General features: G+C 34.5%; 1 protein-coding gene across 3 annotated transcripts in view; it reads right to left on the reverse strand.

The window, feature by feature from the left end:
- Positions 1-15817, reverse strand: part of NLGN1 (neuroligin 1) — a 636903-nt gene that overhangs the window by 213804 nt on the left and 407282 nt on the right. For 2 of the 3 annotated variants that reach the window (XM_018563339.1, XM_018563340.1), the window contains 2 exons: positions 9501-9560; positions 5445-5597 (listed from right to left, as the gene is read on the reverse strand). In XM_018563339.1, the coding sequence (XP_018418841.1) occupies positions 5445-5597; positions 9501-9560 (213 nt within the window). The remainder of the gene's footprint in view (positions 1-5444; positions 5598-9500; positions 9561-15817) is intronic. The other variant, XM_018563341.1, reaches the window with a different exon arrangement.

The following is a 15817-nucleotide window of genomic DNA, read 5'->3' on the forward strand; positions in this document are numbered from 1 at the left end:
AAGTGGCCGGAGCCAGCCGTAAGATCACGGCTGGCTCTGCCCAGCTGTCAGAAGCAGGCTGTCGGCCGGCCAATGGCCGGCCGCCCGGCCAGCTTCGGCTTTCAGCACGGCTCAGCCCAGCCGATGCATATGCGTTCGGCTCGGCCATGATCGGGAGCTGTACGGGCTATTGTGAATAGCCCGTACAGCACCCCTTCGGTTCTACTGAACCGAAGGGGTCCTGGGGCCGAAGCTAGACGAAGGATCGGCCGAAGCTACGGCCAGATCCTTCGGCAGCTTCGTAAATAGACACCTAAGGGTATATTAGACCCATAATTTCTCCATAAAGAGGACCTGTCACTTATTAGTCCCTATGTGATAGCAATAAAACTAAGCATAAAAAACTAAAAAGTGACATATAAACAAAAAAATACAAAAAAAACATTTACCAATCCTCCACGTATGCATAAATACAAATGCAAAAATGCATCCGGTGTACCTATGTGGGAAAATGCCAATTGTGCCACATATATTACATATCGGCACAAATAATTCTAGGGTCATCGCCGTTACCTCTAAATCAATGAGCAGTCAAGGATTTTAAAGCATATGCTATGGGCAATTTTGGATACTGTACTTTTTTGCCATTCCACAGGTGCGTGCAATTTCAAGGAATGACATGTTTGATATCTATTTATCTGGCACAAATGCATAGTTTATATTTCAGCAAAAAAATGGCTTTTCATTTCTGTCTGTGTGCTCTAAAATGAATTTCAGTGTATTTCTGTACACTTCTGTACACTAGTGTATTTAACACGTGTGTAAAAAATTAAGAAATTTCTCTGGTCCCAAAGTGGTTAATAATAACAACAACTGTTGATTCTACCAGCAAGGGGTAACTACACAATCTTACTTTTTTGGAGGACTACACTTACCCTTAGTTCAATTGTAGTTTTGTTGCTCTTTCCTGTGTGTTCCTCTAGTCTCCTAGTAAAACTGTGCCATGCATTTACCAATAGAATGTGGAAACACCCACAGGAAGCTTATAGAAATGGTCTACAGGATGTGCAAACAACAGGAAGCAAAAAATTCAAGAAGTAAGAGGGCAATAATAACTTCTACAGGGGAATTGTGGTGTTCCACTATTTTGATATATGCTTCTGCAAGAATTATAAAATGTTATTTGTATTGTTGTGACTGTGTTTTTTTTTAAATAAAGCACTGCTTTATTAAAATAAAAGTAAGAGGAAACTGTATGTATACATATCGCAATCCTGTTTTACTTACAGTGCTCTACAAAGCATTTTCCTATGAGAGTTTAGCTATGCCTTAAATATGTTCACTAGATTATGAGGGTCTGCTTTACAATATAGCCTCTAATCATATTTTCAATAATCAAAAATGTTTTCCAAAATGGATGTGGTCTGATTCAGGCTTACAGGGAACATAGGTAAGAAATAGTTTGCCTATACACCAAGGCTGGACCAGTACACAGAATGCCAATGCATTTTAATAAATACATTTGTTACCTTTTTAAATCCATGTAATGTAATTTTGCTTTTACTTATTTTTGATTAGGACTCACTTTTAGCTATTATTGTAAATAGTGTAAATAGTCCTAGTGCAAATAGGCTCTGGTCTTGGGTTCACAGCTAAGGGAAGACATGACAACCTATCTATGGGAAAGTTAAATGCAGACACTTTATGGTGTATGCTATGCAACAAATGTATTACATTGCTTAATATAGGTAATGTAGAGATTTACATATAAGATGGAAAACATTTGCTATACTATGTATGAGATGTAATATGTTGTACAAAAACTAATACATTGTTAATAAATTGAATTATCAATAAAAAAACTTCTTTATTCTTTTTCTTTCAAATTGCATCTTGGAAAAGAGTAAAAGAAAACTAGACATCTGGGGCTTACATTGTGACTTAAATTAGGCAATCAGTTTGACTGTTGTAAGGCTTAATAGTGCTGTATACAGTACCACATTATCATTTAAATCTATAAGTATGTCGAAGAAAGGCATTTTAAGGATAAACTATAAAATGCAAGAACGCATTTCAAATCAACCATAACAAAAAAATATAAACACAATGAGGGGAATATATCAAAACAGGAGCAGACAAAATCTGGAGCAGCTGTGCTTGGCAACCAATCAGCCTCTCTCTTCAGTTTGCTCAGTTAAGATTTGAAAATGAAAGAGAGAAACGGATTGCTTGCCATGCACTGCTGCTCCAGATTTTGTCTGCTCCAGTTTTGATAAATTCCCTTCAATTACTTCACAACTGTATTTCAAACCTGCAGACATGACATATTTAATATTATATATCAGTAGTTTCTGTTTTTTTACCTTTTGACCCTTTAAGTAGTCCTTAATAAATGCTAATTTCCTAATTCATCGCTCTCTCTCATAGTCTCAGGCATCTCATGAAATTCATACAGATGCCACTGCAGCTTAAATGGAAGGGAGGGAGACTGCTGACATTGCAAAATAAAATGACAACATTTTCAATGCACCATGAAATCTGGCTGTCAGTTTTGCAGAGGTGCAAATAGTAACATACAGTAAGTGGTGACAGGGGCTGCATTCTGGAAACATAAGGCAGAACACGTTTTTAGATATTTAACTTACTTACCTTACCTAGCTGAGCTTATACTAATATAATGTAAGGTGTTCTTAAAAAACATTATTTTACTGCTATTTTACTATTGCAAAACATGCAAAGCAATAGCCCAATTCACCCTTCAGCCTATTCTTTGAGGTGTGATTTACTAAAGGGCCAAAGAATGTTAAAACAGTTAAAAAAGTAGAAAAAAATTGAAAACGATTAGGCGGAACTAGCAGTGACAGCTAGCTAAAGCCAACGGTTTTCTATTGGCCGGGACCAGCTGTCATTACAATGAGAGCTTGTCAGAACCGGTGGTGATATGAAAGTCGGCTCTGCTAAGCTCTCACCCTAATGATAGAACAGCGTCCCTGGTTACCTGGGACTTACCTGGGACTCCGATGTCAGAAAAAAAACAAAATTCTATGATTAAAGGGAACAATAACAATGATAACAAAATGTAAGATATACAATTTAAAAGAAGTGCTAAAAAAAGTTTTCTTTAACCAGTTGACATCCGCGGTGTTAAACCCCTTCCCATCCAGGCCATTTTTCATTCCACACCAAATGAATGTTTTATGTTGGCATTTATGGGTAAAATCCAACTTCAATCCATTACATCATCAACTCCTGTTGTGAGATTGTAATTTGTCTATCCAACAGTTTGGGAAATCCATAAAAGCTAAACTAATTAGGCAGAGCTGGCAAATTATGTAGCATAGATCATCTCTAGAGTCCACAACAGACTAAAACAGCAACTTTGTGTTACAATTGCCAGCAGTTATACCAGACAAAAAAATTTTGGGGTATAGCTTGCCTTTGACAACCATATATGCCTATGATAGCCTTGGAGCAGATATTATAAAGAAAACTAGACTATACAGATGAGAAAGGTTACAGCAATGTGGATAAACAGTAGCATGGAACCTAAATATCTGATGATAAACAAAAATCTATTGTATAAAAGTATGCCTAAACTATGATAACATTTTTGCCAAGGTTGACAAACAGGCACAGGTCCATCCAGGTGTGTGTGTGTGTGCAGGTATGTGTGCATATGTGTGTGAGTATGAATTCCCATAGCCCTGTATTATGCTTGCTATGGACATCTAAAGCTTGTTGAATTTAAAAAACACTCTTGGCTAACACTGCCATATGGGGAAGGGAGATCCACAACTCTAACAGTAAAGAACTCCTTCCGAAATCTAAGGTTAAATCTAATATCATCTATCCACAAATCATGGCCATGTGTCTTCTTTTTTAGAGACCTTAGAGGAACCAGTTTTTTTTTCATTTTCTATAATCACCTTTGATATATTTATGTATGGTGAATTTATTCCTTCTTAAGTGCCTCTTCTCCAGAGACAGTAAGTGCAATCTTCGTAATTGTTTCTCATAGCTGAGGTCCTCCAGTCCCCTTACTAATTGTGTTGCCCTTACTTGAATTCTTTCTAATCCAGTGATATCCTTCCTGAGGTTTGGTGAACAAAACTGAACTGCATAGTCTGGATGAGGCTAAACTAGTGTTTTTTTGTAAAGGGGTAGAATTATTAATTTATCTTTTAGCTTATTTTAGCTGCAGCCTGGCATTGCAACTACTGCTGTGATCTGCAAGCACCCTCAAGTCATTTTGCATCAACAATTCTTCCAAAGAAGCCCCTCAAATTAGTATTTTGGCACCCAAGTGCAAAATCTTGAATTTATAAAATAGGACTTCATCTGTCATGTAGATGAAGGTCTACCTTTTTGATTAAGGTCTTGCTGTATCCTATGCTGAATTTATATCTAAATATAATAATTTTTCCCAGGTGATAAATATCATAATATTTTATAAAAGCAAAACTATGAAATCCAAAACTCCAAAAATAATATGCACAACAGATGTCAAAATACAGTTTGAAGACAATTTCCACAATCAACATATATCAAGAATGCATTTGCTGGTTGCAATAAATAATTATTCAGCTGAGAGCATAACATCAAGATTTCAAAAACTCTCCAGTGCTACAAACCTTCTAAATATATAAACCAATCCAAACACAAAAAGCAGAGTATAATGTCCAGTAAAACATAGACAACTAGTATTTTACTGATCTTGGTGAACCAAATGCTGTGCATTTTCTATTGTTTAACACAGTTTATGCAACATAAACTTTTTGCACTGTCTTAAACAACAAGCCGAAGTATATTAAGCATTAAAGAATAATGGGAAGGCAAGCCATTATTTTTATAGATACAACAGTCTTCCAAAAAAAATTACATTAAAATGAAAAAAATATATCTGCATAAGTACCAGATATTATCCCAGAAAAGTAGCCCAGAATAATAAGCAACTTCAACAACTCTATTGACAAACCCTATTATGAATAAGAAAATATTACATCTCAACAATTTATTAATAGAATAATGGAAAAAACAAAACTATATTCATAAAGGACCAAAAATTAGTAAGGAATAAAAAGATGCATAGACAGAGATATATAGATAGATAGATAGATAGATAGATAGATAGATAGATAGATAGATAGACCACATCTTAATGGCTCATAAACCATGACATCTGAAAATGAATTTTGACTCATATAATATGTGCATCATATCCAGTATAAAATTAAAATTTGTGAATCTAAGTATTACCTTTTATAAAAATTAACTGTGTGCTTTGCATTTTATGAAACAAAAATGATGAAGTAGGAGTATCATTTTAGTTTTAATGCTGACACTAAATATTGGCCATTGAGGAGAAATCCAGAGTTCTCAGTTTGATCTCAATAGATTTAATAAAATACACCAAAACAGCAAAGAATGTCGTGTATCAAAGGTCAAAGCAAATATGTCCTTCTTACCAAGTACCCCAAGGCGATAGTTGACAGTGATGACTATAACATTTCCATAACTTGCTAGGACACTTCCATCAAATAAATTACCAGTTCCTTCCATATAGGATCCTCCATGAATATATACCATCACAGGCTTGGGACCTCCGCTATCTCTGATGTCTGAAAAAAAAGCATGTTTAAATATAATTCTGGCATTTCATCAGATAAAGAGGGAACATTAGTTTACCATATTTCTAATGTTTCTTAAGTTACAAATATGACAAATATTATTTTTAATAGAATATTCAAATGTAGCAAATATTAATTTGGTTCCCCACTTTTGCTTTATTCGTATGTATTATTTTTTATATGCATTCTGTTTTTACTTTATATTGGTAATATTAAAAAAATGCAAATTAATGTAATTTTTATTTTTCAATTGTTTATCTTTATTTTTCAGAGAAACTGTCTGAAACTGTACATATAGCTCAAGAAGCATTGTAATGCATGACATATTGAACATACTGAAAATTGTGCGTTTTAAACAGTTGTTAAAAATAGGATGTTCTGGATCTTACATTTCTCCTCATGACAGAGGAAATTTGAAAATGAATCCAACAATTAAATAACATAATTATATAAATCTTTATTCTAACATTTACTTTAAATAAAATTTGGAAATTTTTTATACAAACCTAATCAGTGAAGGACAAATTCAATCGTTGGAACTTAGTAGTTAAAAAAATTTGTTATTTGTCAAATCTAAAACTATTATTTTCAAGTATTTTGCATTAATATTGTTTTTTTCTTAATAAAGGAGACTGTTCTTCTGACCTACAGATGGTGAAGCTGCAGCTGCTATTTACTGAAATTCTGTTTTCATTATAAATTTGCAAATGAAATGGTAAATTTTCGAGTTTATAAAATAAATATAGAAAAATGGTTTTGAGTCATTGTGATACACCCACCATAAATTGAAGCACCTGTGCAAAATAATGTTATTATACCTGCTTTTATTTTTGCGATAGCAAAGTTAAATCCCACAAATTGCCAAGCATCACCTGTTGAAATTTGGTCTTCCTGATAGTGACATTGATATGATTAGGACTGAGAGATAAATTATTAATCTGAAATCATTAGCTGCATGTTCACAGCAGAATTGTACACTGCTAATTGTATGCTTGGAGGTAACACAGAGGGAGATTGTTTCAGAACTCTTCCTTAATTAAAATTACATAGAATTACTGAGTACCCACTGAGAACAGTAATGAAATGTTAGTACTACGGTTAAACCAGTTAACACTCTTAGAGAACTTGCAAAAACTGTTGTTTATTTCATATCTAGGGTAATTTCTGCAGTTCTTTTACCTTGATGAAGTGGAAATCAGTGGAAATGACCATGTAATTACATTCTTATAGGTACACTCTTTAAGCTGTCATTGAAGACATGCAAGAAAACCATTGTGCTTCCTTTTCTGTGTCAATTAGATCCAATATAATTGATTGTTTGCTGATAGTTATCAGTTAAACATTCCCCAGTTTATGAAGGCCACTTGTAATATGGGGTCTAATCTATTTCTGTACTCTCAAAGGGGCCTTTTTCTTGTGCTCTGCACAGCAGTATTAAGTGGAGCAAACAAACAACAGGCTTATCACCAATGGTAACATTAATCAGTCTGGTTATCATCAATGCTCAGAAAGCCTAGAACACTCCGTATTATTTTTGTATTTATTTGTATTAGTTACTGTGCACTTAAACAGGAAAATTCTTCCAAGACTTGTGTTAATTAGGTAAAGCTAGAAATGTAAGCAAATACAAGAAGAACACTCAAACAATTAAATAAATATGGAGTCCTGTGGTACTTATCTTTGCCTAGATTTCCATAAGAAAGTAAAAAAACATGGGATAAAAACATAGGGGTTGATCTACTACAGGCAAATAAGCTGTTTACTTTGCAAAGGAATGTTCCCTTAACTTAGTAAATGTGGCGTAATTTCACTTTGTAAAGAATACCAAAACATGTGGAAGGAAAATAAAAAACTGCTTGCACATGATTGGATGATGGAAATCAGCAGACCTTCACCACATTCACAAAGCTAATGGAAAATTATCTTCCAAACATAATTTTGCCTTTTAAAAATTAACCCCATAGTGACATGAATTTAAAGGCTGGAAATTGCTACTCTTACTATGTGCCTATTATATTAAAGGGATTGTTAATAATCATCTCCTATCTCAGCATATAGTACATGTGAAATTATGAAATTACCCTTTCAAGGCCAACATGGAATAGGACAAATAAAGACAGAAAATTACCTAACCCTTGTTCTTCTAATTCCCTGATTAAATAACATTTCTCCACCTAATTATATAGGTCTTTTTTCATACTGAATATTAGATCAGGGCGGAATTATTTTATTCATGCAAATTGGATCTACTAGACAAGCCTTTTAGACTGATTGCAGGTCCCACTTAATAACAAAATTGCTGATGTACAGGTTTACCATGATTTCTATTTTATTTATATTAACACCACTCTGAAGGTGTTAGCCTAAATTTAGGTTAATTTTCCAAGATAAAATTAAAAGTTTTTAGTTTTGCTACTAAAATATATGATAGCAAAATTAGTTATTTGCTTGGAGGACAAATTTCAGGCTCTGAATTCAGGTCCATAATTTCCCAGCTGTGTCACACAGTTACATTTTATTATTTACTGACTGAATAGTGCAGAAGTGATCACAGTCTAACATCAGCTGAACTAAAGTCTGCCCATATGACCCCAGCTACATGTTGAAATTGGCTGACTTTTTTATCAACTGAAAACAGTTTATTAAAGTACTGGCATAAAACAGTGGAGCATATGGACAAAAAAATCTTGAAAGCTTGACCCTGGAAGCAAACATCTTTATATAGAATGTATTTTCATTAAGAAAGGTCATAAAGCCACTGTGTGTACACGAAATTGCTTTTGCAAACCCAGATATTGCTTTGAAATAGTAAATAATATATAGCCTATGTATAGGGCAGAGCTGTGGGAAGGAACCAACAGGTCCACCTACTACAGAATGCCTACAGAAAACTAGACGGGAGGCGGATACAACAACAGTCACCCTGCATAAGAAGAGAGGGCAGCAGTAGCCAGGCTTTATTACAGGAAACGCCTGCACAGAGGCAAAGTGCCTGAGTTGTTTTATACTGGATTACTGTACAGACTTGCAAGAATGCACAAAGGGCTGCCTTCAACTTAATAATGTAAATGTGTAAAGTGCAGCAAACAAAAATCAGACATTACTTATTACTGTTCTAAATATTCTATAATGATGAAAGCTGAAATATGACTTTCTTTTTTCTTAGCAAATTGGAGAATCTACAGAAAACGTATTTCCAATATGCTGCAACTATACATTATAACTTCATGTTAAAAATTTCAATGACAATGCATTCTGGATAAAACATTTAATATGTTTAAGTATTTTGGTCAGCCGTGATGCTAGATTTAGTTTTAAATTGTATTATAACACTTACTTTTAAATGGTAAAAGTATGCATACGATGCTTCTTGATCTAATGTGTTGATAAATCAATAATAAATTATAAAACAAATACGTACATCTTAAGAAACATCAAACCTTAGGATAATTAAATACATAAAAGTAATTGCCTGCTGCTTAAAATTATATAAGTCACTGTGTATTGTCATTAGCAAGATTTATTATTTAGGGAATGTTAGAAAACATGCAAAAAAGGGGTATGTTGAGAGTCTTAAATCAGTGTTAGTTGAAAGATTTAATAAAATATATTCAAGAAGTGGGATGAAAGTTATCAAAAATTCTTGTCAAGAAAACAAGAAGAGCTTTGGTGGACACACTTACTGTTTGCATAAAAATGAAAACGTAACAACATTCAAATCAAGAAAAAATGTAAAAAATAAAAATAAAACAAGCAAGAAGACAAAACACATCAATCAAAAATGGGATAAAAAGAAAAAGTCTTCAAAATAGATACAAGAAGTCAAGAAAAAGTAAAGGAGGTATATTTGTAGGGGTCCTTGTCATGCAAATTGGTTTGGTGGCAAAAAAATACCTTCATCTTCAGCACCTTCATTATCACCTAAATCATCTGTCTGTTTCTTTGTAAGGGGACCTAGGATTGAGAATGAAAACATGGAGCAAAACAGTTCAAGAAAATAGTATACCAAAAAAAGAACAGCAAAATATTACACATCCCCAACATTTTGCAAAAAGGAGAAAAAAAAAGCATATGCAGTATGCTTTTAAATCCGTGAGACACTAAAATATTACATATGTAAGTAATGCCTATCTTAGATAGCTTACCAGTCCTTATCAGTTCTTTAAAATTTCCATTGTAAAAAGTGCTCCAGTGCACACAAAAGAAAAATATTTTGCAAATTTGTTTTAGCTTTCTTGGTCTGTTTTCAGTATCTATCTCTCTATCTATCTATCTATCTATCTATCTATCTATCTATCTATCTATCTATCTATCTATCTATCTATCTATATTTTCTGTGGTGGCTGTCAAAAGAAATCTTTTTCCCAGAGGGGTCACAGTAAATTCTTTTAAAATGCAATAAAGTAAAACATAAAAAAACACAACAATATCAATAATGGCTTTTCTGCTTGAAAAATAAGAAGACCCCAAATTAACATTAAGCCATGATGTGTCATTGAGAAGTAATTATGTTTACTACACTAGCATTGCAGACAGAGTGGGAGTGCAGTTAATTTAGTAAAGGAAAATAGGCTGTTCACTTTGCAAGGGAAATTGCACTTTGTAGGGGAAATTTCCCTTAGCTTGTATGTGAATGTGATGAAATTCGCTTTGCAAAGAATACTCAAATTACAAGTACAGAAAAAAAACACTGTTGTTTGCACATGATTGAACAATTGATGTCAGCAGAGTTTCACCTCATTCACAAAGATAAAGAAAAATTTGTTTGCAAAGTGCACATTCCCTTGTGAAGTGAACGGCCTTTTCCCTTTAGTAAATCAAACCTATTGCATCTATACTGGTGCTTACAACATGGGTCTACTACAATATCAGATTTTGTTTTAGATAAAATATGACCATCACTGATATGGGCCAATGGAAACAAATGCAGATAGTATGAGCAACTCAGTACTACTATACTGTTTAAAAATCTACTTGTTCTGTAGATCAAACCTGTTTGAAAATTAGTCATTTTAAAATCAATCATTGTGATTACCAAAATAGGTGAGCAATATACAAATACATCCAATAACATAATATTCTGAATAGAAAAAAACTGCAAACCATTTATTCGGAAGCATATCAGTACATTAGTGTCTGTTATCTGGTATACTAAGTTAGCAAAACACGCATTAGTATGTGAAAATATTCTGAACAGCTGAAACACTTCAGGTCCACATATGATGAAACAGTAGCATGATAAAGATGTGTGAAACATTTGGCATGCACAAAACATTAACAACAAATATGCTCAGTAGCTGCAAGAGTAAATAAAACAGGACCATGCATTAAAAAAGACCGCAAAGCAGGTGGAAGAAACAAAGGTGGATTGTCAGCAGCTTTTTTTATCAAGATGCATGCATTGCGTCAGAACATAGTCCACAAGGAAACACTGGCAACACTCTGTAAATATACTTTCTAACTGTCAAGATGATGTATTTAAAAAAAAGTAAACATTCCTGGGGACAATGAAAGTGTAATATATCACTTAGCTCTTTCAAAGTATGTCTCTGAAAGACTCCATCTTAGACTAGAACTGAGGATTAGACTTGGATTTTTGCCTAGGGCAAATACTGTACATGCTATCTAAGAGAATTTATTTTTTTTCCTGTTAAATCAAACAATATGTAAACATTAATATTCCATCCAACCACAAGGTTAACATCACAGGCTATCCTGTTGCACTGAAGATTGAAATGTTTGTTCTAAAAATTGAGAATTTAATTATTTATAGAAATTTGTATAGGTATTGCAAGTGTTTTGACATTAAATCTTTTTTTTTTCACTGTCTGTCACTGAAAAAGAAATAGAGAGAAAAATTATTAGACCACCATAATATAAAAAAAACACCAACGGCTACTTCCTGCTATAAATATATCATAGGCAAACCCTTGCACACGGCATGAACCAAAAGTAAGCACTTGGGAACATATCCCTACTGGCATTTTCAAATATATTTCTGCTGTCATAGTTGTGACAATAATCATGCATTATTTAGCTTGCTGAAAATTGTTTACAATTCAAAGTTTTTGTACTAGCAACTAGTTAACATCATTTACTTTAGAGCCAATAATATCATTTAAACATCAACTGATCTATTTCACTTTGAAATATTGCTAAAATCAACAGATATATTACTGAAATTCAACAGTTTTTGATAAACATTTTTCAATTAAATGGACACTCCATCCTTAAGCCCTTCTAGTCAATGGTACAGGATCTTATGAACCAATCCTTGCAACTTACTATTCCCAACAACCCATTGGCAATGCTCTTGAAACACCGGTCTTTTTTAAGTCTTATAACAAATCAATGGTACTTTTCTTTTTTAATGCAAGAAAATCCCTTATACCCAGCCTATGGGAAATTAATAGAGTCCCATTGGTGGGGGAATGGTTGGGTAAAGTAAATGGGATAATGGAAAATGAACCTATGCTATATGGGAGCAATATAATACTTTCTATGGTATTTGGGCAGTATAGCTACACTGGAAGTGTAGCTTTACTGCCACAATTATAATAATTTATTATATGGTCATGAATTTATTAGATCAGGATGCATTGTCGTGTCAATTTATTTGTTACATGTTTTTTTCAGCCACAAAACTAACACAAAGAAGATCATATTTGTTTTTATTTTACTGTTGTCTATGCGTATCTTTGTTTCTGTGTAATAAAGGCAGGGAGATTGTGGATCCTTAGTGGAAAGGCTTGTAAATGGACAGGCCATCCAAAAATATGAAACTGAGTTACTTGATTGATTTTTATATCTCTTGAGGGCTTTTCTGCATTCTCCATTATTAAAAAAAACCAACATGTTCAATATCTAATGGAGAGAGTAGACCCCCTATAGAGGTTTTGTAGAGGAACAGGATCAAGAGCAGATCTCACTTTCAGAATCACAGAGGGACGTAGGAGATCTAATTGTAAACCCTTTTGCTGCCACAGATGTACAGTGCAGGCTTGCACACAAACTGTAGCAGGGAGTTTGTTTACATTGTGAAAGCTGACTTAGTGGAAGTGATATGGACGGATATAAAGGCTCTTGATCACTTCCACATGCATGGGAACAATGGCGCCCCCACATGGCCTCCCCACCATGTATGCCAGGCTCACCCCTGTGTTCTGGGTGCCCTGCATGGCCATGGTAGGGGGGGGGGCTTGTCATCCCCTTGTGATAGCACTAAAGTTAGGTGAAAACAAAAAAAATTAAAAATGTTAATAAAATACACAAAAAACTTTAAAAGTCTCCCAGACCCCACACATATGAACTTAAACACATATTGGTGGGCTACATAGCATTTTTTATTGAAATGGTTACTTTACCTAAGCCTATTAAACATCACATGTGGCCCCAGAAGCCATACAAACATACTTGGGGAATTTATCAAAACTGAAGCAGACAAAATCTGGAGCAGTTGCCCATGGCAACCAATCAGCATCTATCTTCAGTTTGCTCATGTAAGATTTAAAAATGAGACAGAGAAGCTGATTGGTTGCAGTGCAAATCTGCTCTGGATTTTGTCTGCTCCAGTATTGATAAATACCTCCCCCTCCTGTCTATTGTCACATATAAGAATAATACAGATAGGTTAATGTGATGATATATGCTTGTATGGTTTATAAAAACATGGAGCCCCATGTAATGTTTAACTAACAGTCTTAGTAAAAAAATCTTACTTTAAAACTGATGTGATGTATATTGTTAAGTTATAATAGATTATCACAAAACTCACTATATATTCTACTCCTTCAGCTGAGGGAGATCTATTTTGCTTATTTAAGGATAGGTTTTCTGTCATCTAATTTACCCTGCTAAAACAACTCTGTGCCATTAAAGTCCTGCTGGTGTTACATGGATATCTATAATCTCTTTGCAACTGAGAGATTTAACTACTTGCCAGCACTAACCTCTTTTGCAGCATACGTACATTCATAAAATGTCCTATTAAAATGACTGTTAACAGCTGGTTAAACTCTGCATTGCAGAGATTGCCAGTGTAGTCCTGCCTTACCTCACTTGTGGAACATTATGAAACTATGTCCAATTCTCTCCTGCTATATGGGTGAGATTACAAATATACTGGAAACGATTTTTAAAAGGAGTAGAGGCTATTTATTGTGCAAAGTGTATGTTCACTTTGCAAAGTTAATGTTATTAAAGATAAACCTGTTTTCACTTTGAATACCCATTCAAAACTGTTTTTTTTTGGGAGCACATGATTGGTTAATTAAAATGAGCAGTTTAAGCTTATGTAGCAAGATCAGTGAATATTATTTACTGTTCAATCTTAACATGTTTTTTGCTAAGTGATCACGGTTCAGTAAATCAACCCTACGTGGGTAACTGATTAAAATATACAACAAAGAAAAATTTTTAAATGTTGCCCTTAGCAAACAATCAGGTGTCAACTTTCATCATCTTAAAGTGATTCTAAATTCAGGAGTTAAATCTTAAAAATGCATTCAAGTACCTTAACTATTAACAAAAATTTAGCTGTGTGTAGCTTATTTATGTATGTGGTCCTTGTGTGTAGTAAAGAAGCCACCACTCCAAACTCACTCCTGTGATGAACTACAATCTCAAAACAAATTAGTAAAGTAAACCTGAGATTGTAGTCCATCACGGGAGCAAGCTTGGAGGGGGGGCTACTTTACAACACACCCAGGGACCATGGAGTAGCGACCCTCCAGAAGGAAGGACAGTGCCAGCAACCATTCAAATATGATTTGAGGGACTACAGGTGAGTGATGCATGAAAAGGGTACATTTATGTTAATAGTTAAGGCACATGCATTTTAAATATTTAACTCCTGAGTTTAGTGTCACTTATCTGTGTATACTTATCTTATTGTCCATAATACTAAGATAGGACATAGCACCCATACTGCATGTCTCCATGACATCCATGTAGAATATAGCATGTCTGCTACTTTTATCAGTCCATCTAAGCCTTACTGGCTAAGTATCTCCTATGCTACTGGCTTAGTGATCTTTTTAACCACTTTTAGTCCGGCCATTGTAATTAAACGACCAGACTGTGGCTTCCTGGATACAAGTGGCCCCGCTTGTGCGCGCCGCTCTGTGACCAGAGATCAGAGGGGGATCAGCACACGAACTCCCTCTGATCTCCCTCCAGTCTCTGAATGCAGGAGTGATGTTTACTACATCACTTTCGCATTTAGCTGTCATTCTCGCTACAGAAGCTGGTGAAGCAGATCTCTGCTTCATCAGCTTTTTTGGGGGTCTTAAAGATCCCTGACGTCTCCAAAAGAGGACCTGTAAATATAAATTGGCTATCACATAAGGGGTTTCTTAGCAATAAAGCAATAAAGTTAAATGTAAAAAAAGAATGAAAGTAGCATTAAAAAATTAAAGTCACATATAATAATAAAAAAATAAAAATAAAGTCCCCACCCCCACATATTATTATTATTATTATTATTATTATTACATAGTATTTATATAGTGCCAACAGTTTGCACAGCGCTTTACAATATAAGGAAGACATTACAGTTACAATAAGTGAATTGGTGAGTTTTAGGAAGGCGGTTTCAGTAGAGTGTTTGGGGCGAAAGCCGGACTGAAAGGGGTCCAAAAGGTTGTTATTAGCGAGGTGGCAACTCAGGCGGTTGTAGATGAGGCGTTCTAGGAGTTTAGAGGTGAATGGGAGTAAGGAGATAGGTCTGAAATTATTGAGGTTGGTAGTGTCCAGTGAAGGTTTTTTGGGTATTTGGTGTCGGGTGTGCCTACATGCAAAAATGAATATTGCACCAAACGTTACATATGACTGGGAACGTCAGTGCGTGAGCAATAATTCTAGGGTCATTAATCACTGTTTACACTAAACTGATGAGTGGTAAAAGCTTTTAAAGTGTTGCCTATGGCCAATTTTGGGTATGCTAGATTTTGCAGGCACACACAATTTTCAAGCTTGACATGTTTGGTGTCCATTTACCTGATGTGACCCTATCTTTTATATTTTACCAAAAAATTGGGTGATAATAAATGTTTCATGACATAACATAGGGAAAACATTTTTCTTCAAAATTTTCTATACTTTTTTTGTTATATAGTAAAAAAAACAGTGGTGATTAAATACCAACCAAAGAAAGCTCTAACTGTCCCCCAAAAAACATATAAGGTTCAATTCATTACAGTGTTGCATGACTA

Source organism: Nanorana parkeri, unplaced genomic scaffold (assembly GCF_000935625.1).
Source record: "Nanorana parkeri isolate BGI_ZX_2015 unplaced genomic scaffold, ASM93562v1 scaffold656, whole genome shotgun sequence".
Lineage (NCBI taxonomy): Eukaryota > Metazoa > Chordata > Amphibia > Anura > Dicroglossidae > Nanorana > Nanorana parkeri.